Source organism: Papilio xuthus, unplaced genomic scaffold (assembly GCF_000836235.2).
Source record: "Papilio xuthus unplaced genomic scaffold, Pxut_1.1 DF825928.1, whole genome shotgun sequence".
In the NCBI taxonomy this organism is placed as follows: domain Eukaryota; kingdom Metazoa; phylum Arthropoda; class Insecta; order Lepidoptera; family Papilionidae; genus Papilio; species Papilio xuthus.
The window spans coordinates 282,621-307,570 of NW_013532721.1; the positions used below are offsets into that span (position 1 = coordinate 282,621).

The 24,950-nt window shown below is 31.2% G+C and overlaps 5 protein-coding genes and 1 long non-coding RNA gene across 7 annotated transcripts; all 6 read right to left on the minus strand.

The window, feature by feature from the left end:
• Window positions 1-72: 72 nt before the first annotated feature.
• LOC106125138 (tetraspanin-6-like) lies at window positions 73-3,495 on the minus strand. Of its 2 annotated transcripts, none has more exons than XM_013322222.1 (6): window positions 3,312-3,495; window positions 3,108-3,234; window positions 2,409-2,622; window positions 2,197-2,324; window positions 1,971-2,124; window positions 73-222 (listed from the first exon to the last, which is right to left on the minus strand). In XM_013322222.1, exons 1-6 carry the CDS (start codon window positions 3,409-3,411, stop codon window positions 220-222), a joined length of 726 nt encoding a protein of 241 aa, XP_013177676.1. In that variant the 5' UTR covers window positions 3,412-3,495; the 3' UTR covers window positions 73-219. The 2 variants fall into 2 exon arrangements, with proteins under 2 accessions (XP_013177676.1, XP_013177675.1); XM_013322221.1 differs by lacking the exon at window positions 73-222 and adding an exon at window positions 1,384-1,852.
• On the minus strand, window positions 820-1,484 carry mRpL20 (mitochondrial ribosomal protein L20). The gene has a single exon (NM_001312134.1). The coding sequence runs from the start codon at window positions 1,351-1,353 to the stop codon at window positions 877-879; it is 477 nt and encodes a 158-aa protein (NP_001299063.1). The 5' UTR covers window positions 1,354-1,484; the 3' UTR covers window positions 820-876.
• Window positions 3,496-3,679: 184 nt separating the features above from the next.
• SCOT (Succinyl-CoA:3-ketoacid CoA transferase) lies at window positions 3,680-7,668 on the minus strand. Its single transcript, XM_013322754.1, has 9 exons — window positions 7,406-7,668; window positions 7,027-7,222; window positions 6,734-6,852; window positions 6,466-6,606; window positions 5,741-6,161; window positions 5,186-5,341; window positions 4,834-4,955; window positions 4,415-4,585; window positions 3,680-4,067 (listed from the first exon to the last, which is right to left on the minus strand). Exons 1-9 carry the CDS (start codon window positions 7,481-7,483, stop codon window positions 3,906-3,908), a joined length of 1,566 nt encoding a protein of 521 aa, XP_013178208.1. The 5' UTR covers window positions 7,484-7,668; the 3' UTR covers window positions 3,680-3,905.
• A 1,750-nt stretch (window positions 7,669-9,418) lies between these two features.
• On the minus strand, window positions 9,419-19,306 carry kermit (PDZ domain-containing protein GIPC-like protein kermit). The gene is made up of 4 exons (XM_013322620.1): window positions 18,778-19,306; window positions 11,154-11,384; window positions 10,650-10,901; window positions 9,419-10,287 (listed from the first exon to the last, which is right to left on the minus strand). Exons 1-4 carry the CDS (start codon window positions 19,015-19,017, stop codon window positions 10,048-10,050), a joined length of 963 nt encoding a protein of 320 aa, XP_013178074.1. The 5' UTR covers window positions 19,018-19,306; the 3' UTR covers window positions 9,419-10,047.
• Window positions 19,307-20,429: 1,123 nt separating this feature from the next.
• Window positions 20,430-21,665, minus strand: RpL37-1 (ribosomal protein L37a). The gene is given in 3 exon segments (NM_001312056.1): window positions 20,430-20,607; window positions 21,323-21,458; window positions 21,620-21,665. Coding segments are annotated over 3 exon segments (279 nt in total). The 5' UTR covers window positions 21,623-21,665; the 3' UTR covers window positions 20,430-20,467.
• A 445-nt stretch (window positions 21,666-22,110) lies between these two features.
• LOC106125212 (uncharacterized) lies at window positions 22,111-23,609 on the minus strand. Its single transcript, XR_001228254.1, has 3 exons — window positions 23,344-23,609; window positions 23,162-23,260; window positions 22,111-22,436 (listed from the first exon to the last, which is right to left on the minus strand). It is a non-coding gene; the product is annotated as an uncharacterized LOC106125212 (long non-coding RNA).
• Between the last annotated feature and the right edge of the window lie 1,341 nt (window positions 23,610-24,950).

Consider the following 24,950-nt stretch of genomic DNA (forward strand, 5'->3'; position numbering starts at 1 on the left):
ACATTCATATATGGAGGTAGGCAATAGCTTAAATTCAAATATTGAAAATTGCACAAATACAGTAATGCGCTAAAAGTTTTTATTTTGAAAAATTGATCATGATCGGAATTTTTTGTATCTGTTGAAATGTTAATGACATTTACTTAATCTACTCACACCGTACAACTGTCAACGTCAAAATGTACCATTGCTGCACCATGTCAACAGCTTCGGTTTTGTTTACTAAAACCAATATTTTCAAATTAATAATTAATTAAAGGATAATTTACCAGGATAGAAATGTCGTCACAGACATCAAAGCTAGTGTTAGGTTTAACTTGTGTTGCAACGGGGGGAATTATTACTTACGTGCACGTTAAGCAACAATCAGACAGGTAATTATAATAATGTCCAGTCAAAAGGAAAAAATTCTAAAGTAAATAAATGGTGAACAAGTAAATTTATAGTATATTTATTTCTCTTCAAATATTGATTCGATACCTCTCGTTGCTTAAAATGTAAACGAAAATTAATGTAGCAACTAAACAAGATCACTTTAAATTCCATTTAAACATCTGATATTACATAACAATTATTTTACTAAATTTCTTTTACATCTTAAGCCAGAAAATATTATCAGAAAATGAGGTGCTAAACAAGAATGATCCTTAAATTCCCAATTTTTCAGAGAAAAAATGCATGAAGGTGTAATACGAGATACTGAGAGACAACAGAGGAGAAAAATAGAGAATTTATATTTATTACAACAGCAAAATGAATTAACAAAGCAGCTAAAGAAGGAACTGAAGACTTCATAAGTAATAAATAAAAAACATTTAGTTAGTACTAATGATATTTATTTCACTACCTTAAAAATATTTACTAAAATAATAAAAGCTACTTCTTTTCTTTTAACCATTGTTCTAACATTACATCCTTAAGATTCAAATTAACTCCGGTAGGATGTTTTTTGTCAGCCCCGTCTATAAATCCATCAATTTCCAACTTCTTTTGTGCTACTGCTGCAAGACATTCAAATGTACGTGGTTCCCATGCTGCTAAGTCTGACAAAGACTTACGATCAAGCATAATATTAGAGCGATCTAAACCTTCTTTCAAAGTAAACGTGCTTATATTGTGCTGCTCACAAGCAGCAGTTATCCGAGTATTCCACAGTTCTTTCATATCTTCTTTCTTTAATTTGCGTGCTTTTGTAGCATAGACCAAAGCACGATGAACATTACGGACGGCCACAGAATAACAATTTCTGCGACGCCCAATAAAGGCAGCAGCTAATCTGAATATTTTTCTTTTTCTCCAAATTTCATCAGGCCCACGAACGCGAATTAAATTAGTTACAGTCAGAAACACCATTTTGTACTTTAATAACTCAAATAATTGGTATTTGTTCAAGATTATAAGAACTACTTAATTGTAGCAATAAAATTGCTAAATTTAAAGTGCTAGTTGCACAAAAACAACCTCAAATCAAACACTATTTTCTGATATCTGTCACTGTCAAAAACCAAATCAAATGTTGCCAATCCAATGGCAGACGAGAAATTTTAATCGAACGGATTAAAATCATCAATCGATTTACAATCCGTATAATATAAAATGATTTTTAGTTGCCTTAAATAAAAATATGAAAAATTATTTTAACTATTTCTATTAATTGCAAACATATATTGGTTTAATCTTTTTCATATTCTCTTGATAATTCTAAATCTTCGCTATCCTCTGGATTCACTTGATACGAACTGCTCGATGCTTCAAAGTTGTTATTGACTGACATTATACGTTGAACATTATTTTTAAGTTTCTTACAACTATCACTATCGTCTCTCCGCGCAATAAATTTAAGCATGAGAATCTAAAACATTGTTTTAGACACAATTTCATAAAAAAATTTCAAGTAATGGCATAGGAAAATAAAACTTATGACTAATTTGTAAAAAAATAATAGTTAGCGTTATTAAAACACAAGTTACCTCGATTAAAATCACCAAGGTGAAGAGGAAAAGATGCGCATACATCGAACACCTGATGATGTGGTACATTTTGTGGCCGCATCCAGCAGTATTTATCGAATATGTCCCCAACTCGGTTAGAAAGTTAGATATACAAGAACCACTTTTGCAGCAACTGTTAAAAGTCCATGAACGTAACTGTAACATCTTAATTTCTGTCATGACAAAAGTAAAAAAAAGTAGTTACCTCAAAGGAACACTGTCAGTGGCCTCCTTCAAACTTCTTACAGTTTGTCTATTCGTAAAAGGATCCCATTCGTAATCTCGAATTTTATCATACCACTCGTGTTTGAACCAATCTTTGTACGAGTTAAGCTGGAAACGCATATTATAAAAATGATACAAAGAGATTTATGCCTTAACATGTTTTTTGTAAACGTTTCGGTAGTGCGAACTTACCCCACAACAATGTAACGACCATTGAACATTGTCAATAAAGTTTTTATATTTCGGAATGCTTCTATAATATTTCATACCGTGGCCAATACTATTTACCGTATTCTCTTCGCACGAATGTATTACTTTTATACACAAGACAATGCCAACGGCGTTGATGACAATTATCCATATTATACAAAACCATAATGGACAACACATTACTTTACTTTTAAGCCTGGAATATTTATTAAGAGAGTAGGCACAATATCTATAAAGAAGCCTGCAGAGTTTGCATAGATCAGTCTTTCCCAAAGTGGGAGATAACGCCCCCTTGCGGGCGCTGCAGGTCTCAAGTTGCGGGTTATAGTAAAAGTTTCGTTTAGAATTCTCCGTTAATATACATATATAGGTCACAATAATTAATTAATTTAATTTGAAGTTATAGTGGTTTTTAAATATGTGAAAATATGGGAGTGCTAAAAAAATATTTATTCTCAAAGTGGGCAGAATACAAAATGAGTTTGGGAACCACTGGTTTAGATAAAGAAATGTAAAGATCGGCTACGTATCCGCAGTTCCTTTGGTATTGCAGATGTCCATGTGGGTCGATGTTCTCGCTGCTCGTTTGCCCCCTTCTCTTATAAAAAAGAAGATTACAAATTCTACAATTTATCAGTAACAAAGATATGTTTTAAATAAATAGATTAAATCAAACCGTACTCGACTCGGATACCGTATGCTATAGAATATAAAATGTGCACATTGGTGGGTAAAGTTATTATTCCTGACAGCAATACAAACGCGTTAACCAAATCCGTTCCTGTCTGCACAAGAATATTGCCCACAACTGTAAGGAAAAATTAAAAAATATATATTGCAACTGGTTTTATTTACCCATTAACCATTAACTCAGTGCATACTCACAGAAGAATAAAAGTAGAGACCAAATTATACACAACATCGATATGAACCACAAAAAACAAGCTCCCCATAAAACAAACGGATGGTTTTGATTTGCCACCATAATATCCAATATGTAGGTATAAAAATCATGTAAATATTTCTCACCAAAATCCTAGAGGTTCTTAAGATATGTCATAAATAAACACAAACTGACATCAATCATAGTTAATTAGCAAAGAGTATGTGAATAGCAAGGTCACATATCTATTAAAAACCGAATTATTTTACGGAAATGTCGTAAACTTAATTTTTTTTGGCTATTTCACAAATTTTTGCTGTTTCAAATAAAATGCATCATAATAAAAGTACACTTTTTATTAACAGATACAATACTAAGTACAAAATATAATATACAATTTAAAATAAGTACATATAATGTATACAATTTATTTAAAATTGATAACAATATAAAATTCAGTTATATTACAAGTTTTAAATGTGTATAAATTCGTAATATATCAATTATATAATATCCTTAATAAGAATAAACATATAAAAAACATTCTTTATGAAAATATAGACTAGCTTACGTATTTGCGGCAGAACTTTCTGGAACTATTCGAGAATATCTTCAAGTTTTGTGACGTCACCCATTTTTTTAATTTTTGTAGCGGCTGTGAACTCGCAGCCAGTACTCACAATTATATCCTCCACAGTTACACCTTCAGCCAGCTCAGTCAGAATCAGTCCCTTCTCTTTGTCAACTTCAAATACGCACTGAAATTAAAGTTATAACAATTTTAGTACTTCTAATAGTTAAACGAATATTGACCCAGAGAGGAATAAAAGGGATTTTCAAAAGATCATATCGAAGTATTTACTCGTTTTGAGAATACAAAATGATTAGCACATGTAGTGCTTGTAATTTCACTTTAATAGTGTCATTGAATATCTCAAGAATAAAAAAGTAAAAATATTTTTTTTAACGATGACTACCGACTGGTCTATTGGTTGTGAGTTCGTTTCCCACTATCCATTTTTGTGAAACATGGACCACACGTCGAGTTCAATTTAAAATAAATATTAGTAATTAACTATTTTTATCAAAAGAAACAAAACGTTACCTTTTCAGTGATAATCATATCGACGCAGTTCTTGCCGGTGAGGGGCAGCGAGCACTCGGGCAGTATCTTGTGTGCACCATTCTTGGCGGTGTGCTCCATCGTCACCACGACCTTGGTGCGCGGAGCGGACACTAGATCCATCGCTCCACCCATACCTTTCACCATTTTACCCTTAAAAATTTTTTTTTTTTAGTTTTTTTTTAATTTCAATTTGAATAATATTACTTAAATTTAATAATTTCAAGTAACCAGTTGTACGCAATATGTTAACTATTAATTATATCAAAACCAATAAACTTAAATTGGACCATTTAATCAGAATATTGTAAAAGTATCAAGTTGTATTAATCCACTAAATTCATTGAAATTTAATTAGGGTTAAAAATATATTTTAAAGATTTAAAATTAAAATAACTCACAGGTATCATCCAATTAGCTAAGTCCCCATACTGTGAGACTTGCATAGCACCCAGTATAGTCAGGTCGATGTGTCCGCCGCGGATCATGCCGAAACTGTCGTCCGATGAGAAAAATGAAGCGCCTGCAATCATACAATTACAATATTATGAATGTAAAAGTATGGATAGAAGGATGGATTGTCTTTTATTTCAAGTATCCTCTCGAGTTAAGTTACAACTCTTAGTGTAGATTTAATGTAAGAAATCTACATTAAGTGCCCTGGCACCTGCCATCAATTGCAGTATATAAACGCATAAATATTTAAATATATTATATAGTTTAAACAAGGATAATATCTCTTAAACTACTTACCAGGGAGAACAGTTACAGTTTCTTTCCCGGCATTAATCAGATCTGCATCCACTTCCTCTTCCGTAGGGAATGGACCGAGGCCTAGGATGCCATTCTCTGACTGTAATAGTACTTTCACATTTTGTGGTATATAATTACTGGCAAGCATGGGCATACCTGAAAAAAAATAGGATAAAATACCAATTAAATATAATTAATAATTAGTTATGAAATACATACTTGAATGAATTACCATGGGTTTCCCAGACATAAATCTCCATTTAGAACATATTGTCATCTATGTTATGTCAATGAGGATTATGAGGTCAAGTAGGATGATAATATGTTTTATACAAAGATTTTGGTCTCAGAAACCCACAGTAAGTTAAATAAATTATACAAAGTCAATGAAATATTTAAAGCTATGATTCACATATTTGCATAATTCTTAATTTAAAATTGTTTTTTAAATGTGTGGTATTATAATTGTGGCAATAGTAACTCATGATAATATTTAATCATCCACACAAGCTCTTAAGTTCTTTTTTAATTGTTTAAATTGCAATTATAACTTACCAATTCCAAGATTAGCATGCATTCCATGTTTGAATTCTAAAGCGGCTCTTCTAATAATTCTTTCTCGAATTAAATCAGATGATTTCTTCTCTTTTTGTTCAATCGGTTTGGTAACAGTCTTCCTTTCAATGCGCTTCTCAAATTTATCACCTTTAATAATTCTGTGTACATATATAGATGGTATGTGGACAAAGTCTGGATCTATTTCATCAACAATTTCTTCAACTTCAGCTATTGTTATTTTAGCAGCACGGCACATAGCTGGGTTGAAATTTCTTGCGCTTTTTCTAAATATTAAATTTCCATATTTATCTGCTTTCCATGCTTTGACTAATGCAAAGTCGCCAGTAATTGCTTCTTCCATGATGTAATCCTTGCCATTGAATTGTTGAACATGCCGAGCAGCACTTGGTATATCAATCTAAAATATAAATTAGAAGCTGTAGCCCGCGACTTGTATGACGCGAATTAAAAAACGTAATGGGTAACCTATGTGTCCTTCCAAACTATATTAGACATCTGTGTCAAATTTCATCAAAATCCCTTCAGCCATTCCGGTGATACCTTCAAACAATCCATTCATCCATCTAAACTTTCGCATTTATATAGTTTTTTTTAAATATTAACAAATATAAAAACAATTATGTAAGTAAACCTTTATGTCTTCATCCATCAATTTTAAACACTTGTTTATTACTTTTAATTTTGTACTTAAGCATACTTACTTTTCCATCTTTAGTATATTTAATAGGTGCTCCTCCTTGTTGAATTAAAGTTCCAAAACCAGTAGGTGTAAAGAATGCTGGTATTCCAGCGCCTCCTGCCCTGATTCGTTCAGCTAATGTCCCTTGTGGAGTTAGTTCAACCTAGAACATATAGCATTTTTATAATTATGTATAATTAATTCACAACAATTAATGTTGAAAGACATCAATTATTGCTGATATTCCACAAGATCTAGCATGCATATCCCATACCCAATATTAAATTTACCTCTAATTCACCACTTAAAAATTGTTTTTCAAACACAGCATTTTCACCGACATATGATGAAATCATTCTCTTAACTTGTCTGTCTTTTAGCAAAATGCCCAGGCCAAAGTCGGCAACTCCTAGAACACAAAATTACTGAATAAAAAAACATTGAGTCTTAATTTACTATGTATATTGTAGAATGTTATGTGCTAAAAATTATATTGTCAGGGCCAGTATCTCAATTAAAACAAAGAAAATGTGTAATGTGTTTCTGTGTATGTGAGTTATGTGTATTCTTAAATATAATTTACCTGCATTATTGGACACAACAGTAAGATCCTTCACACATGTTTTATTTACTGCTTTTATGAGGTTCTCTGGAATTCCACAAAGCCCAAATCCACCAACTAAAAGTTTGGACCCATCTTTGATATCTTTTACAGCATCATTTATGTTATGATATATTTTGTTACTCTTGCTTATGGTACTGTAACTGCAGGTCAGTATCTGAAAGTCCCGGTAAACTTATAACAGCCAATTTAATGTTGTCATTAAAATACAATAATGTTGTAAGTAAAAACCAAAAACGGTATGCAAATAAGACAGATTTTTAAATTAAAACTTTTTCTAAATTATCTACTATGAACATAAATTCCAAATTAAAACTTAAAGAAAAATATTTTATCTTACCTTCGCAACATTGTACAGTTTCAAATTCGGCAGATAATTTAATTTTAGAAGCACAAGCCTTCTAGAAGTTAGAGACATTTTCACCACAAAACTGGTTCACGTTTTTATTTAAACTTGGTTAACGCGACGCACTAGAATTATAAAAATTAATTCCCTTATGTTTCTTTAAATAAATGTAAATAATTGTGACGTTAATTCTTTCAATTGTCATGATACAAACAGGCACCACCCGCGTATCATAAGAACCAGATAAGAGTGATCAGTTGTTTATGTAACAAATCGGACAAACATACCGAGGTCATCAAGATACATAATGTATTACTAAATAAAATGACGCTTTATAACTTCGCTTTTTAATTTATGTAAATAATATTCATCAAACGAAGTTAGTATGATATAGTGAACCTAAAGAATGTGTTGAATGGAACGCGTTCATATTTTATAACGCATTTTGAAATAAATATTATGTTGTTTACAGATTTCTGTCGTAGCAAATTTTTCAATATTTATAAATACCGTAACTCGAAAATAAGTACATAGTTTATGTTATGTTTTAAAAAATATTCCATCAAGTCTTTTAATTTCATCAAGCTTGTTCACCGATCAATAAACTTGTTATTCTTGTTTTGCCGCATTTAATTAAAACTCGAATCCATGATATAACTGGATTTAACATGGAGACGCATTCTTAAGAATTAAATCCAGGAATAGCCGAGGCCGGATGAAGAGTCATAGATCCCTCTAAGAGTGGGTTTCCATTTTTGACACTTGTACAGAAAGACATTGGCATCCTTTACATTCTGTTTGTAAAAGTAGAGACAACAGTATGTTGAAATACATGTGCGATAACAGTCGAAATTCATGGATAATAAATGCTTATGCGTATGCTCTAATAATAGTTATGTTATGACAGGTCATTGACTTACAGACACATATTGTGGGCGGTGAAAATATTACAGAGAAACGCGAAACCCCTAGTCAAAGGGAATATATTAAAAAAATACTGTGGTACAGTCGCGCTCAATATCAGCATGTTTTAAACAGAGATTTTGTTCTCAGAAACTTACGGTAAGTGAATTATTAAGATTTTGTTGGATCAACAACCACAGACGAATAAATTGTATTCATCTTTAGCGCTTGTCATGTCGCTCGACGGGAAAGAAAGAAGCTCGCTGTGAGAAGACCTTAGGTTATAAATCTATGACAACAATATTCTGTGAAAGTACTGCCTTCAATTCTTGTGACAGTACAGTGGTATTAGTAAGTAAAAAAAGACAACGCAGTGAAATAAAAACATTTATTTTGTGAAATTTATAAATCGTAGTAAATGGTATGCAGCCGTAGATACTATTTATATCTGATAATTTATTTATATTAAAATATTACACTAAAGTCTGTACTGTACAAGGCACACAATTCATTAATTACTCTAATTTTGTTTACACATTTCATCAATAAATATTTTGTCTCTTTCTATATTAATACTCTCGTTTGTCATAGACAATTTGAACTTTATATAAATATGTAACAAGACTCGTTGGAATCGAATACAAATAATTGTCAATTAAAAATATCGTTCATAACAAAACATGACCTTTTTGAACCATTTTTCATATCATTGTAGAACGAAATTGGCTTTGGGTACTAATTTATATCGCCCGTTAATAAAAAATAACATTATTGTAGATATCACGACATTTTTTTATTGGGAACGATCAAAATAAGTATACCAAAAAAATCAATCTCGATCTTTGCACTATTTAATTCTTTCTCGGAGCCTATTCTACCACTATATGTAGCGGTTTTGAATATGCAAGAAGACATTTTCGCAAATCTTTGAAATCTACTTCGAGATATGTTGCCGGCGACAAAAGTTTAGTATAGGTATATAAATTTTATTCGGCTGGATTATTGGTAAAAATACCGGAGTTCTTTTAAATAAATTTCCTACTAAAAATGGCAATATAGTATTTTAATTTTGTACATTTATCAAACATTTGTAATATCACATAATCAAAATTCTTTAAATATCTCTCTTTAGAGTGATCGACAATATGTAATAAATAAAAAAAACACTTCATACTTTGGTTAACAAAATCATTATATTCCTTTCTAAAATATAATAAAATGTTTTTTTTCTCATTTTATAGTGCAATTTCGTTAAATTATAACTTCGAATTTTGGTGTTTAATATAGTTCCAATATTTTGACGTTAATTCTTTTTAACATATTTTTTCAATCATGTCCCTTCTATTTTGGTCTTTAACTTTTTAAATTGAAATATAATTGACTTGTTCTATTATTTTGTACTCAACTCCATTTTGAACTAAATATTATTTTTTAATAAACATAGCGAGAAAAACAAACACATTAACTTCTCGAGATTTATAATCTGTTGTTAAAAGTTTTATACTTAGATCATGTATATATTTTTTGCTTTTATATTGCCCAAAAATATTTCAGAATGACAACGTTAGGTAAATTACCTATAACGTAAAATACATAATTTTAAATGCAATTTAACTATACCGCTAAGAACGTAGTTTGCCTCTATTAAGCTAAACATATACATTAAAATTATATAGCTAACATTTAGCTTTCTTTTAAATAAATAATGAACAGCCATGGCATATTTCATTTATCTAATTTAGTCTGCCAGATCTAGCATCCGTTATCACACCCCAAAGTTCTATGATAAATTCATCCGTGAATCCAAACTCTTGTAAATCGCTGTTGTCTATGGCTTCAGCCAGTTGCATTGAATTCGTTTTACCCTCCGCTATATCCCACATCTGTGTTGCCAGTTCTGTATCATTTATTCCCATAAAAGATTCCAACAGGCCATTTATTTTATCTATCCCAGCTTGTGATCTCTCGTCGTGCTGAAAAGTTAAAATTATTTAAAATTAATTAAATTTATTTATAGTTTAAAGTGTGTTTATTTTAATATCTAGATTGGCAAAATGGTGAAAATACTAAATTATTCATTTTTGCCAGTGAATTTAGTCTATTAGAAAGCAAACCGTTATGCACTGTTTGTGAAGCAATTCAAAGTTTAAAACAATCGGTTCTTCGTTTCTAAACTAGAACAAATGTTGGGATAACAGATAAGCTCGATTGCTCAACTACAATTGACCTGATTGGTTGTTATCGATAATTTACTGAATTAATATGCAAGTACACAATGATTCATGCATATGCATTACATCATGATTTATTTTTAGATAACCTAAAAATTGCTTACCTCGTTCTCTATCGTCGCCGGGCCATTTGCTTTGAATCTGAGAGTTTCTTTACCCGACCCATAGTTACTTTTTCTTCCCGCTCTCGCGCCACTTGTCTTTGGTCCGATGCTACCAAAGCCGCTCTTCAAGGGTTCGACGAGACGAATTGTGAATGTGGTACCTTTTGGTATTTCCTTCAATAATTTAGCGACTTCGTAATGCCTCTTGCCGATCATATTTTCTCCGTCCAACTTCTCAATATGATCGCCGACCTGAAGATTAACAATGCGACTACAATAAGCTGTTAATTCTCGCAATAGTTTATTTCCTGTTCGTCTTAACAAGGTGAATGACCTGGCGCTCTACTTAATACTTTGTTTTTTTTTTAACATATACCTACGTGAAATACTTGTTTATGCATAAAAGTAAGAAAAATTGTGGTTTTATTTAAGGAGGCCAAACTAAACACAACTAAGTAACCATTATGTATGCTTATGTAGATAATAATTTTCATTTTATCTTACCTCTATATGCGGTATTCTCGAAACAATGGAACCTTCTTTTATCCTTTTGATAAAGGCATATCCAGCACCGTTATCTGTTATTGTTAATCCAAGAGCATCTTCAGTTTTAACTATTTCGATTTCTTTAGGTCTTCCTTTTCTGTGTGCGAAAATGAAGTCTTCTAATCCTATTTGGCCTCCAAGGAGTTTCCTCATGTCTACTTTGTGGGTATTGAGCGTGCAAAATAGGATCTGAAACCATACAAAACGTTACTTTTACACGTGTAAGCGATAAAACGTAGAACTAAAGACATAAATCGAACAACGCTAACGCCATATCGCTTTAAAAATGATTATGACACGCCCTCCTTTTAGCTCAAATTGACATAAATACGGTAAATCACGGTCCCACCTTCCATCAGCAACGTGTTACCAATTACTAAGGTAAGATGAAACGATTGCAATCAATTCTTCAATCAAATGAAAACAACACAAAGACAGTCCAGTCTTCGTATTCGTAGCGTGACTTTAAGCTATTTAATTAAGCAAATACCAATATTCTCACTAATTTATTACGGAACGAAAGTAAAAGCATTGATGTAATTTTTTTAAATGACCTCTCGCTCGTGTCTCTAAGAGACAGGATGTATCATATATTTTTTTTAAATGATTTGATAAAATGATTTATCGATTATTATTAATCGACATTGCCATATAAATATTTTAAAACTTAAAAAGTCTTTAAGTGAGGTAACTTCCAAATACCGTTTATGTGGAAAGTTATTTTCTTTTTACACTATTTAAAATGGTTTTACTTTACTACAAAACTTTTTATATTCCAAATGTGAACAGTCGTACAAATACTTTCACTATACAACGACCAGTTACGTCGTTCGAAAGCATCCATCTCTGTATGTTGTCTTCTTTGAAATAATTAACATTTATTTACTACGTTTTTGATGGTAATACCAACTTTGAAACATTTGAATAGGTTTCCGAGACAAATGGGAATGACTTTTTTTCACACAGCAGTGACAATGTTATTTCCAAACAAATAAAATATGTAAATTATTTATAAAAGCAAAAATAAACATTGTAGAATATATAACATAGATGGAAATGGGAGAAGTGAGGTGACGGAGTGACATACAGATAGTAAATTTTAGGTTTCTCTGTTTACTATGATATACAATTTTAAGTTTAAATGACCTTATATTTACTTAATACTTTATTCTATAAACTAATTTTATATGAAATAATATAAATAAAATGTCAGCATAATAAATATAAGATCGTAAGTTGTCTGAGTCCGTATAGAATTCGTTCAGATTGTTACAGTGAAAGCAAAACGCAAATCAATTTAGCCGCGAACAGTTGTCGCCCATTGACCTTGATTTTTACTTACCTTGTCTTTATTACAATACATAACTACGACTGTGAAATAATATTACAATCAGATATTGCGCGTGTATTTAATAAAGTTTTTAAATGACGAAATAGTTTTTTTCCATTATAAAATATAGAAAAAGGTTAAGACAAGTATACTACGTACTTTTGTTAGTATAACTTATGAAAATTTTCCACGAAGAAAGGAAGGGTATAATTAGTGCTAATAAATCTTGTAAGTGGACTGAAATTGGGATAAAAACACGTTGCTGTTAAACTGTAAAGATTTTAGTAATTATCACATCATCAAGGTTGTAAGGTTCATACGAGGCAATGCTTGTTAATTTTCTTAACCATGAAACGATTATGCTATGATAATTTAAAGAATAAATGCGATTACACGTCAGTATTACTGTAGTGTTTTTAGTAGTTTCGCAAAAAATATAATTTCCTAATTGTGTTCTTGCATTGAAGTAGTTATAATTAACTTTTCGGTATAAATAATATTAATTAAGTAAAAGAATACGATTCCTAAAATGACATTAATTAACTGTATAGATTAAAATACATACTGTTGAAATTATGACGTTTTTATTCACACTCTGTATGCAACCTCTGAATCACCTTCACATAAAATTATTTTGTGTCATCAGACAACGTTATTTAGTTTTTTTTTAAATGTTGGCAAAATGTTCACAGAGTCATTGATAATGGCGAAGCCCAGACGAAGCCAGTGGTTACGCGATACACGCAGTGGTTTTTGCGGTTTAAATAAATGATCAAGCCCTACCGGGAAACGTCACGAAATACCTTAGTGTAAACATAAGAATTATATGTACTTCTATTTAACAACATTTAAAAATACCTTTATAAACGTAAAACAACTAAAATTGATGTTAATAAATGTACAGACGCTATTTATATTGGTTTTTGATAGTTTATCCTACATTATAATGCGCGTACGCTCGGTCCTTGACCCCATACCCAGTAGGTCAGACATGCTACAGTGCTATTCAAACTTGAAAGCGGCTCGCAATTTCTGACGAGACAAAAGGCAGAACACAATTTTAGCCCCACTAGTATTGGTCGACCTGGCGCAGATCAGTCGCATGTAACCAACGTGCTACCATAAAATTTTAATCTTGTAATACGTTAGTACAGTCAGCAAAATCACTTGCCTTGCGCGCCATACGAGAGACTGCGCCCCAGTACCACTTCCTGCCCACCCAGCGATGCGTATATCCGCAATGACACTTTATAACTCGTTCGTTATATAAATTTTGTGAATAAAAGTACAATATGACCCCTTCTTCCTAGTTTGATTTAGTCTAAAAACAAACGGTGTTCTGTAATCGTCGGTTTTCACTGCCTAACGTACATAATGTAATAACAAAGTTTTTGTAAAAATCTTCCGGCAGTGAAAACTCACGGTTATGTTATGAAAGATAATAAGGAAAAAGATAATCTTACTGTAAAGTAATAATATTTTTAAGAATACATAGTCTTAGAAAGAAAATCCGACACTGTGCCGGTGTACTGGCGCATCCTTACCTTAATGTCGACGTTTATGTCCCCTTACTAATCATTCTGACAATTGACTTTGTAACGAAAGCGCGCCATTCGCGTCAAAGGATTCTAGGTAATAATGTCTAAAAATAGTGACTCGACTAGCGAAAAGTTTAAAGTAAAAAGGAATAATGACTTTACTACCAATCTACCTTGAATTTTAATACGCCTTAGAAAGTGACACAACAAACTTGACCGGCATACCGATTGCTTCAGGGAGGTGTTAAGTTTTTTCACAAGTAAAATAACTCTATTGCAGTGTTCGTGCCATTTTGTCTCGACCTTACGAAGCGCGGTCGACTGATACTCATCCAAGGACGTCCATTGTCAAATGTCGAACGAAATATTATATAACAAGACATTTTATCAACGTTTCAAGATAATGTATAGCGAAGACCTTTTATTTTAAGGATAACAGAGATAGTTACATCTATCGTCGATTAATTGAGGTGATTCGGTCTCCCAAATCGACAGAAATTCAGTAAACTCGATCATATACAAAGATTTGCATTATATTTATAAATTGCTTACATGAATAACTGAAATGCATTATTATACGCACAAATTTTCAGTTCTTTACCTCCTAATGACATGGTTGAGTCTATCATAGTAAACTCGGCACGTTTTGACGTAATTTCACTTTAGTACGAAGGCACACATCACTTACCAAATCTACTTCACGTCTAACTTCTGGGATCCTAGTACTTCCTTGTCCAAGTTCAGCTAATGTTAACACAACGACAAATTTTTCTCGTTACAATTTTACGTCAACTCTATTCCTTCTCACTTATAACAATTACATTTTTCTTAAGACTGAAGGCTTGAAATCTTTATTGCATAAGTAATTAAGTAATATGATTCACGTTTAAATTAAATTAAAACTGTGGTCGTTTTATGCCTTCACTCTTGCTTAATTACGAATACCATTTGTATGTTATCTGTTACTATCTGCAGAAAATGGAAAGTTATTATACTTGCAGGCAGCCAGGTGCGAAGACTAAACTAGTTTGTGGTCAGTGCATGACAATCCTTAGCTTGTTATAAGATATCCTACATAATTTATTAGAAAAGAGAAGGAATTCTGAGACTCGACTATAGTCATCAGTAGATAATATTGATTATTCTATCAGAAGACATCCTTCAATGAGAATAATTAAACGGTTGACTTACAAATCTTACTAATATTATAAATGCGAATGGTTAGATGGATGGATGGATGGATGGATGTTTGTTTGAAGATATATCCAGAACGACTGTACGGATCCGGTTGAAATTTGACATAGATGTAGATCATAGTTTGGAAGGACACATAGGCTACTAATTAGGTTTTTTTCAATTCCGCGCAGACGGAATAATTTAAATGAAGAATATCAAAAATATTATGAAAGGTAAGCAAAACGTAGTAATTGTTTTTATCAAATCTGTGTAGTGATATAACCTGCCAGACTTTTTTCAAGGAAAACACTAAAATATGCTAAGAGTGATTAATATTGCAATTTTTAGATAACAAAATGGAAAATAACGTGCGCAACGCGACGTCAGCTAATCTTTTCACGGTAAAGTAAACTCGTGATAAAGAAAGTCTTTAACAATGTAATAATGTACTGAACAACAAAATCTTATGCTTCTGAAAACTAGGAAGTATATAAATATAAAAAAATCGAGGAAAAAGAAGCGTTACTTTACAATATACTTGCCAAATCAATCAAGCAGTTACAAACACAGCAAAATTAACCAAGTAATTTTACACAAAGGGTCAATCAATCAATCAATCCAGCAGTTTTACACAAACGACGAAATCAGAAAGTATGTCGTTTTACACAAACTGCAAAATAAATCAGGCAGGCAGTTTTAAAATAAGAGCTGTCTTCACTTATCCGCGGTGGTTAAGAAGTGTTCAATAAATTAATCCTAGTGATAAGATAATTTTAACAATACAGATACTTTTTATCATGCATTACATGTTTGATAACATCTTTAAAACATAAAATTATTTTAATAAAAACGCTATAAACGGTCTAAAAGTCTTGTAAAGATACATATAACTCTACTCTGATTTAGTAACATAGTCGCCTATAAATTTGTCTCCAAGAAGTGACAAATTTAAATAAAATACGTTTGTTAGCTACTGTCTTCTGTTGTGAGTAATTTTCAACAGAAATTTCAACATCATTTGTTTTTTATTTCTAGTAATGTGATTAACACTACGTTGGAGGTGATAATTTGCTATTAAGGTGAAGTTTTAACGACGTTTGAGTTTTAAATTGATGTTTTTAATTTTACCACAATTACTTAAATACCTCATTAGCGTGTTATTTCTCTTATTTTTTGAGAATATTAGGAAGGTACAGATTAAAAATATCTGAATGATTTTGACTTAAATCGAAATTGATATGATGTAATTTACAGAACCTATCGCTTATACGTGTAGATAATAAAACTTAATCTAAACATAATGGATTATTTATCTTTCTATGTGATTATTTTTTATCTGTTGATTTGGATTATGTTTTTTTTTCCTGCCAGTCATAGAATATACACTAGTTTTAACTAAATTTAAATAACTCCAATCATGTCAAAACTTAATTATTCTTGTTTTTATTGTTTGTCTGATATTGTACCATCTGAATTAAAGTTACATCAAGGACCTTATATAGGTTATATATTTTTTTAGTTTTTAAGCGTTTAATGCACATGTCGGGTAAATTAAACATTTATTGTATCATCATAAATCTATTGGGTGTTTCCCCACGTTTAAGCGAAACATAAATTTTCTCTACTATGTTTATATTATAAAATGAATCTCGTAAACAATTATGAGAATCCATCTACTATAATGGATATTTCAACAACATACATTTTCTATCCCGTAAGAGTTTATTGGCTTCTAAGAACATTATTAGCCAACGAGGAACCACGTATAGGAAAGTTTTATAATCGATAAAGTTAATGACTAATCTCTGAACCAATGGTTAATGTAAGCAATGGTCTACCATCCTAGGTTTGATTTTCACAACAAGCAATAGAACATTTAGGTGATATGATTTATGACAGACTTGAATAATTTTGTACCTCAACAATACGAAATATTTAAATATTAAGTAAACGACGAACTTTATAACACGACTTCAGTTCTGCATGTACATACAAATAAAATATTTTTAGGAGCTTACTAAAACCTTGATAAAATAATTTAAATCCGGTCTCTATATTTGATATTATAAAATTTTAGGCTTGAAAAAGATAAGGGAACAGTTACCACTTTATAATTCACTAATAATCCGTTAAAAAAAATACGGCCTTCGATTTTGGATTTCTTGCTCGATGCACTTTTTGGGTATCATGTTACACCCACAATCAACTCTGTCCATACAAGAATTGGCTCAACGACCTGCGCTGCAAAGTTAACAACTTCCCTTTCCTCATTGACACGAGAGATGCTTGAACCAGTTTACGTTCATTTGATAACTGCCTCTGGGTATGCTCTTTTTTATCACAGTTAAATAACACTGCATTAACGCGACTTTGATATCCATTTTCTAAAGACTATAAATCTATTTTATATAAATAGTACATTGATAGCTTGAAAAAAAATAAAAGCCCTAATTATTTTTTTTGTTCTAAAAACCAATGACGAAATCGTTAAATTAGAAAGTAATTGAAATTAAATAAAAACGGTCCACCAGTTGTGAAGTTATTTGGTAACATAATACATGAAAAACAACTAACCGAATTTACCTCTATTTGAAGTTGGTTAAAAACGAATTTTGAGTAGGCATAAGCTTTGCCTACCTACTAATAAATACGTGATATTATTTTACTGGTTGTGTCATTTATCAATGTATCATGTCCTTCCTTTCTGTAATATGATTGTGTTACATTGAGTTCTGGTCCACCGAGTGTTGAGTGCCAGTCACAGTATTATATCTATGTGGATACAGGTGTATTGCTAAACATTAATTCCTTAAGTTTGCGTGCTTTAAATTATAATTTGATTGCCAGACAAGTTTCGTATTGTAAATCCGTTTATTGTTACACATTGACACACCCAATTATTAGGTTTTTTGGTAAACAGACGTAATATTGTGTTATTCTAGAGACGGAACTGATATCGTAAGTTTAATTTATATACAATTTACCTAAGTTATATACACAGGAATTCTATTACAATCCATTAGTAATAGCTACAGTTTAATGTGAACTAAACCATTGTTAAAGAAACTAAACAGTGATTATAGAAATATTAGTGCAATGTATTGAACAAGGAAAATCTTTTTATCAGTGTATCCTTGTAAAGAATTATTCACTTTTAAAGCGAAAACCAATACTTTAATGCATGAGTCCATTGATAACAACGTTAATGATTCATTATAATTTAGATCATTAAAATTGGTCATAATTGCATTGTTGTACATTATTAATGTACTGTTGTTGTTACTCAATAATTAGTTAATTTTACTGTAAGTACAAATTGAATGAGAGACAATTTGCTGTTTTAAAGATTGCGGTTTGGTCGAGATTTAAATCCCGTATTGTCTACGCGCAATTACATATTAACTTCTTACTTTATCGCCGCCGAAAAGATGATAATTTCTAGTCTCCATTAATCATTTATCGCTATTATTAATAAAGCACAATTATCAAGTTATTCGATAACAATGACATTGTAATAGTAATATAAATAAAATCTTACATCTTCCGGAGGAAAGTCGTAACATTCCGCTATCTTCTGATAAAGTTCCTTTACGTTAGAAAATCCAGATATGAGGCCGAGTGGGCTGCCTTGCGCCTGTTGACAGTGGAACACTAGTTGTGACTTCTGTGAACCATTGTTATTGTCCAAGCCGTTACTTTGATGATTATCAATGTCTTCCGCGGGCATCGGCGCGGGGGGAGGGTTATATTTTGGTGCCTTCTTCTTAAATAATGACATTTTTGTGCAAAATCACTTAAAACTGTATATAAATTAAAATAAACTTTTAGTAAGCTAACGTTAATGCGCACTCATTATTCACCAATACACAATATTTAATCACTACTGAGTCGCACAACTCGCAAGTGCTGTAAATTTATTTATCATCGTGTCACAGTAAATGATAACTTATCGCTCAATGGCAATATTGGATAAGATTATGAGTGTGAAGGTAAAGCATTACGAAATACGCGCGAATCAACAGGCACCACTGCACCCACTGGAAGTCAGCAAAAGACTGAATAAATAATTACGATGACGAAGCCCGCATAGCGAGTGAGTGAGCGAGCGCGGTATAGAACCCACGGAACATCTTTCCGAGAACGTCAGCAAAACGTTGCGGCACGGCATACTGTCCAGAGTTCAGCGATGATCTGGACCGACATGGAAATAGCTTCGACTAATGGCAGTGGGTTCAAATCCTACTTAAAATGGTATAATCAAAGTAATATAGTTAGGTTTATTAAGTATGATGACCATGTAACGAACTTGTAAACATAGACGTTTGCCCATTAAAGTTATTTTTTCATTTTTATGATGCAACTAGCTGTCGTCCGCCCGAAATTAAAACTTAATTGGTTGCATATGTGTTTTTCCAGACTATGTTCTACAGCTATGCCAAATTTCAGCGAAACCCATGCAGCCGTTCTGGATATACTTTCAAACAAAAAAAGTAATCCATTTATCCATCCATACATTCTAATTTATAATATTAGTATGATAATTAACAGACATGTCAGGAACTGAAATTCAATCTTTTTTACCAATTCTACCTATATTTATTTGTTTCTATTAATTAAAATATAAAAAGTACATACCTATCATATTAGTTAATATAATAAAACAGATGCCAACAAAAAATACAGCTTGTAAGATAATTCTTGAAATGTTTCTTTCTTGCATGCAGTTTTTCTCATAACCTTTGCAACTAGCTGGGAGCTGAGAACTTGTATGTCCTAACACAATCAACTTTGCCTATAACAACATTCCAAGGCATGGAAAATCTTATCTATTAATTGGATAAAACTGATATTTTATTTCTTTTCCAAGTTCTGAGTTGAGTTAATACCTATAATCCATTTTTTGTCTGATCTGTAATAATATTTAAAAACTTTTTACAAAGTAAACTCAATCATCACACAATAAAATATTCTATATTAGCATCATCACATCCTAGCTTTGCAAAGGTACAAATTTGTTTAAAACATTTTATAATGATAAATTGAATAAAACCTGATACTTTGCAAAAGCTATAAATATGGAATTCTGTAGAATTTTTGAAGATTTTTTTAAACATTGATATTTGGGTTATTAAAAACATGTAAATCAATTTTTATAAAACATATCACATAGATACCAAAATAAAATAAATGTTTAGATTTTAGGTTTTTATTGATGTTGGGCAATAAATCTACGATGAGGCTACAGCTTTCTTAGGTGTAGGTTTGCCTTCCTTGAAACCATTGCGGAAACGCCTTCGGACAATCTTGAGGTGACGCATGCGGCCTGTGCCAGTGGTCTTCCTGCGCTTAGCCTTCACTGACCAGTGGTCTGGAAATATGCAAATATAACACTTTATATAAATCTCAAATTTCGTATTAGGAAAATATTCCTATATGAAATGGAGTACCAGTCAAGATGTTCCACTAAATAATGTTCATGTCAGATATTGGTGTAAATTGTGTAAAATTTATGTACACTTGAATATCACCAATATTTGGTACTATTTACCTACATTATACAAGGACACATACATTGAGTAAGCATCCTCAATCAGTGTAGGAATAATCTTACTAATATTATACATGTTAAAGTTTAATGGATGGATTTGTTAGAAGTTACCTCCAAAATGGCTGCATGGATCTAGATTAAATTTAGTAGATAGATAAGACTAGCTAGGAATTTAAACAGGAAAAGACCATACTAAATATAATTTTTTTAAGATTTCAACTTTCAGACAGGTTTTGGATCTCAATATAAAGTACACAATTGCATCAAGAAAAAAGTATGTTCCTAAGGCTGAGGAAGTCAACAAATTCTTGTTGCGTGACAGTTGGCAAATGTGTGGTATTGAAACTAACCTGACTCGAAGCTGATGTAAACAAATATTTTTATTTAGATGATCAGGTTTTACAACACTGCACTATAGCCAAATAATATTGTTATGACAGAATTACTAACTAAAACACTTCTACTACTAATAAATATAACCTTAAGAACGAACAGCACAGAATTTCGAATTGAACATAATAAAAGAAATACTTACAAGAACGGAGTTTCGCAGCCGGGTAACCACACTGTGCACATTTTGATTTCTGAATGTGATACGAAGATCTACCACATCTTCGGCATAGTGTGTGGGTCTTATTACGCCGCTTACCAAAACTTGAGGTACCCTTCGTCTGAAATTTGGAATAGGTTATATCACATCACTTTTATCACAAATACATATTTTGAACAATAAAATTATGGGATTGAAATTTAATTCCAGCATTATTTTTAATATAAGTTAATTAAATGTTTAGATTAAACTTGATTTAGAAATATTTAGCATTAACCGTACCATTTTGTCAGAGTTTGACAATGAAAGAGACCAAAGACAACAAAGCACTCAGGTCGATGTTGCCATCAAAGAGTATATAAATTAAGCGACGAGACTCTTGACCAATTAGATACACAAACGGAGAATAAAAATTGACATTTTCAATGCTAGCAATATTATGAACAAGTCTACGTTGCTACCAACCTAAAAAAATCTATCTGTCAGTTTCCTTTTTGACGTTTGAAAGTATTATTTGAGGGAAAACAATTTGTAAAAATAAAACAATTTCGTTAATTGCAACTTTAATTTAATCTTCTGACTAAAGCGAACATGTTTTAAGAACGCAACATAATGCTCATTGCTTTCGTAATAATACCATTATTGTTTAGTTCACCAACAAAATACCCCAACTATAATAAATGCTTATTTGTTCCAGTTAGCACTGGAAAGAGATTAGCTCCTATCTGTTGGTAAAATATTTAGAAAATTGCTATCAAGACAATATGCATTGAAGCAAAACAAATCGTCATCATCAAGCTCACTATACGGACACACTATATTCCACTGAGGAGCTCGGAGCCTACCCTCAAGAATGCGACTAGGTTTTATTCAACAACGCAGAGCCAGTGAGGGTTGGTTGACTTCACACATATCTTTGAATTTCTATGCAGTTGTATGCGATTTGTAATTACAGTAAGAATGTCGGATGGATGTTATCAAGAAATTCGAAGAACGCATTACTATATATCGGAGATCGTACCTGGATATGTAAATATGATCCGGTCAAGCGCCAACTGCACTGCCGACGCTCCAAATAGTCCCCTAATCCAAACTTTTCCTATCAAAACATTGCAAATGTACAAGTCATGTTAAATATTATGTAATGTAAAAATAGAATACAATATTTAAGTTTTACTTCTCAAATAAATTCATAAAATTATCATGAACCTAAAGATTCTGCATATGAACTCTTTTGTTATTACTATTCTCCATAGATGTGTAACCTATAGATTCCTTAACGAGGAAAAATAATGAGCTTAGGAGGCATTTTGGGGTAAAGTACCTGTGTTGAAATTTAAATTACTTGAGAAAATTGTATACAATCTTGGTTTATTTTTTATTACTTAGTTCAAAAAAGTTTAAGATATATAAGTTGTGATATTTGTAACATCCAAATTTAATAAATTAATTTTGTTTCATATTTTTCACTAAATGGTATTTTTTTTATCTCTTGTACTTGATACTTAATTCCCTATATTTTTATTTTCTATACACTGCATTTCCCAATTTCGAGAAAATCTTGTTTTGCTAGTGTATATTTTATATTAAAGTCTAATACATATTACTAAAAATTGTCATATTATTAACATCAAACTAATATAAAACACTAAATCTATACGTTACACACAGGTTGGCATCTATATATCAATATTGACATTAATAAAATTACTAGCATTTTCTGCATCATGGTGACTCTTTTTTAGATTTGCGGTTAAACTACTCCATATAAAAAGTTATTTTTCAAAATTTAGTTTAGAATTACAATATTTCAAACAATCAAACTTTGTAGCACAGATGTTGCAGCGACATGCAGTCAGTAATTCTGAAGCAGATTCCTTCATTTAATAATTCTGTAGACTTTGAAGAGGTGCATTTATTCATCTGCAACAGAATGAAATTGTAATTAATTGATTCAAGTGTACAACATAATCAATGTAATTATTGCTTTTCACCTAATAACATACCTTATTTAAAAAACTGGTTTTCTTTGATTATATGGATCTCTCCCCATTTACTTACAAAACTTCTTTGCAATTCTCTACAATGATGGAACTCACTAACCATGTAAAAAATTATGATTAGTTTTTACAGGTACAAATAGGAACTTTTATTGCCTGCCCATTTTTGTGAAATGTTTATGATAGAATCATAAATCAAATTAGTTTGAAAAACTTGCCATGACATGACCAATTTACAGGTTGATCTACAATATTTGAAACAATAATAGAGAGATATTCTACACAACCTAAATAATGTTTAAGTTAATCTTTATTATTGAATCTTTTTCATATTTCGAGCAAACCATTTTATACTAAATATCAAGCCAATTTAATAGGTTAAAATTGTTCAAGTAATTGCTGGAAATATGTGCTTTGGGAATTACTTAATATTTACCACTTACCATGTAGAATTTGGCATATGTCTTGTACTTACTTTTATGTTATTTTCATCAATTTTTGTTGTTAATTTATTTTTTAGCAATCAGCAAAAGGTCATAAGTTCTAGTTCATCATTTAGTTCTTTTAAATATGAATAGAATGTAAAATTATATCTTTATTCAAATTCTATTTCTGTGAATCCATAGATTATGTTTTCTATTACTTTTTACTTGTTTCACACCTAAAAACAGAAAGTATTAACAATTGATAAGTTGTTCATACAATGTTCTTCCTTTGTAATTAATTATAACTGTAAAGCTTATTCTTATTATTTAATAAGTTACAGAAACTTCAGAGGTTGGATGTAACTGCTGGTAACTTTTTTTTATAATAAATTTCTGTCAATTTGTCATTGGAAAGTGAGTCACAGTCCCATTTTAAAGTCCGACCCAAACACAACAATAAACATTTGAATAATAATTTTATTTGGTACAAGTTTTCGTAAAATCAATTTTAAACTTTAGGAAATGATCACCATGAGTATTATTGCTATGAAGATTGCTGAAGATGAATATATTAATATGAAGATTTTTTTTTCGGGGTCTTAATTTATTTCAGTGAGATAATAAAATTGTTTCATATGCTTTCAGTTTTGTCACAGGTATGCTGACACTCACAATTTTTATAAAATAACAAGAATTATAACAGAAAATATTTTCGCATTTTCGATGTTTTTTATGGTATTAAAAATGTTCCAAACCTAACCTTTCCAGTTTGCTTTTGGTGTTTTATTACATGTTATAAACCTAGCTTTACTTATCCTGCGCTTTTCTATTGTTCCTTTTTTGATATTGTTTCAAACTTAACTTACCCTATGTAGTTTTCTTCGTTATTTTTTCAACTTAAGTTACGACTCCAAAAAAACTTCCAAAACAGTGTAAGAATATTCCCTATCGTTTAAGACATATGTAATGGAAATTTGGCTTGATTCGGTTTTGTGAAGCATTACCTGTTATTTTATTAAGAACTTCTATACAATTTCAAAGCGAACCTTCATTTCATTGACTTTTACTAAGTAATTACGAATATAAAAACATTTAGTAACATTTTAACGTAAATATGAAATAAGATTTATTTACGTACATAAAATATCAAGTGTAGTCATTGATACTTTATTTGTATGATATATGTAG

Excerpts from the sequence above, each read along its gene's own strand:
- SCOT (XM_013322754.1), bottom strand. The coding sequence starts at position 7,483 with ATGTCTCTAACTTCTAGAAGGCTTGTGCTTCTAAAATTAAATTATCTG. Across the intron at positions 6,853-7,026 it reads TGTTGTGTCCAATAATGCAG|GAGTTGCCGACTTTGGCCTG; the intron begins GTAAATTATATT and ends TTTGTGTTCTAG. Across the intron at positions 6,607-6,733 it reads TTTTAAGTGGTGAATTAGAG|GTTGAACTAACTCCACAAGG; the intron begins GTAAATTTAATA and ends TATATGTTCTAG.
- kermit (XM_013322620.1), bottom strand. The coding sequence starts at position 19,017 with ATGTCATTATTTAAGAAGAAGGCACCAAAATATAACCCTCCCCCCGCG. Across the intron at positions 11,385-18,777 it reads ACGACTTTCCTCCGGAAGAT|ATCCTATTTTGCACGCTCAA; the intron begins GTAAGATTTTAT and ends GTATGGTTTCAG. Across the intron at positions 10,902-11,153 it reads CGAGAATACCGCATATAGAG|GTCGGCGATCATATTGAGAA; the intron begins GTAAGATAAAAT and ends GTTAATCTTCAG.
- LOC106125138 (XM_013322221.1), bottom strand. The coding sequence starts at position 3,411 with ATGGTGGCAAATCAAAACCATCCGTTTGTTTTATGGGGAGCTTGTTTT. Across the intron at positions 2,125-2,196 it reads ACTGACAGTGTTCCTTTGAG|TTGCTGCAAAAGTGGTTCTT; the intron begins GTAACTACTTTT and ends GACTTTTAACAG. Across the intron at positions 1,853-1,970 it reads CCTTGGTGATTTTAATCGAG|ATTCTCATGCTTAAATTTAT; the intron begins GTAACTTGTGTT and ends ACAATGTTTTAG.
- mRpL20 (NM_001312134.1), bottom strand. The coding sequence starts at position 1,353 with ATGGTGTTTCTGACTGTAACTAATTTAATTCGCGTTCGTGGGCCTGAT.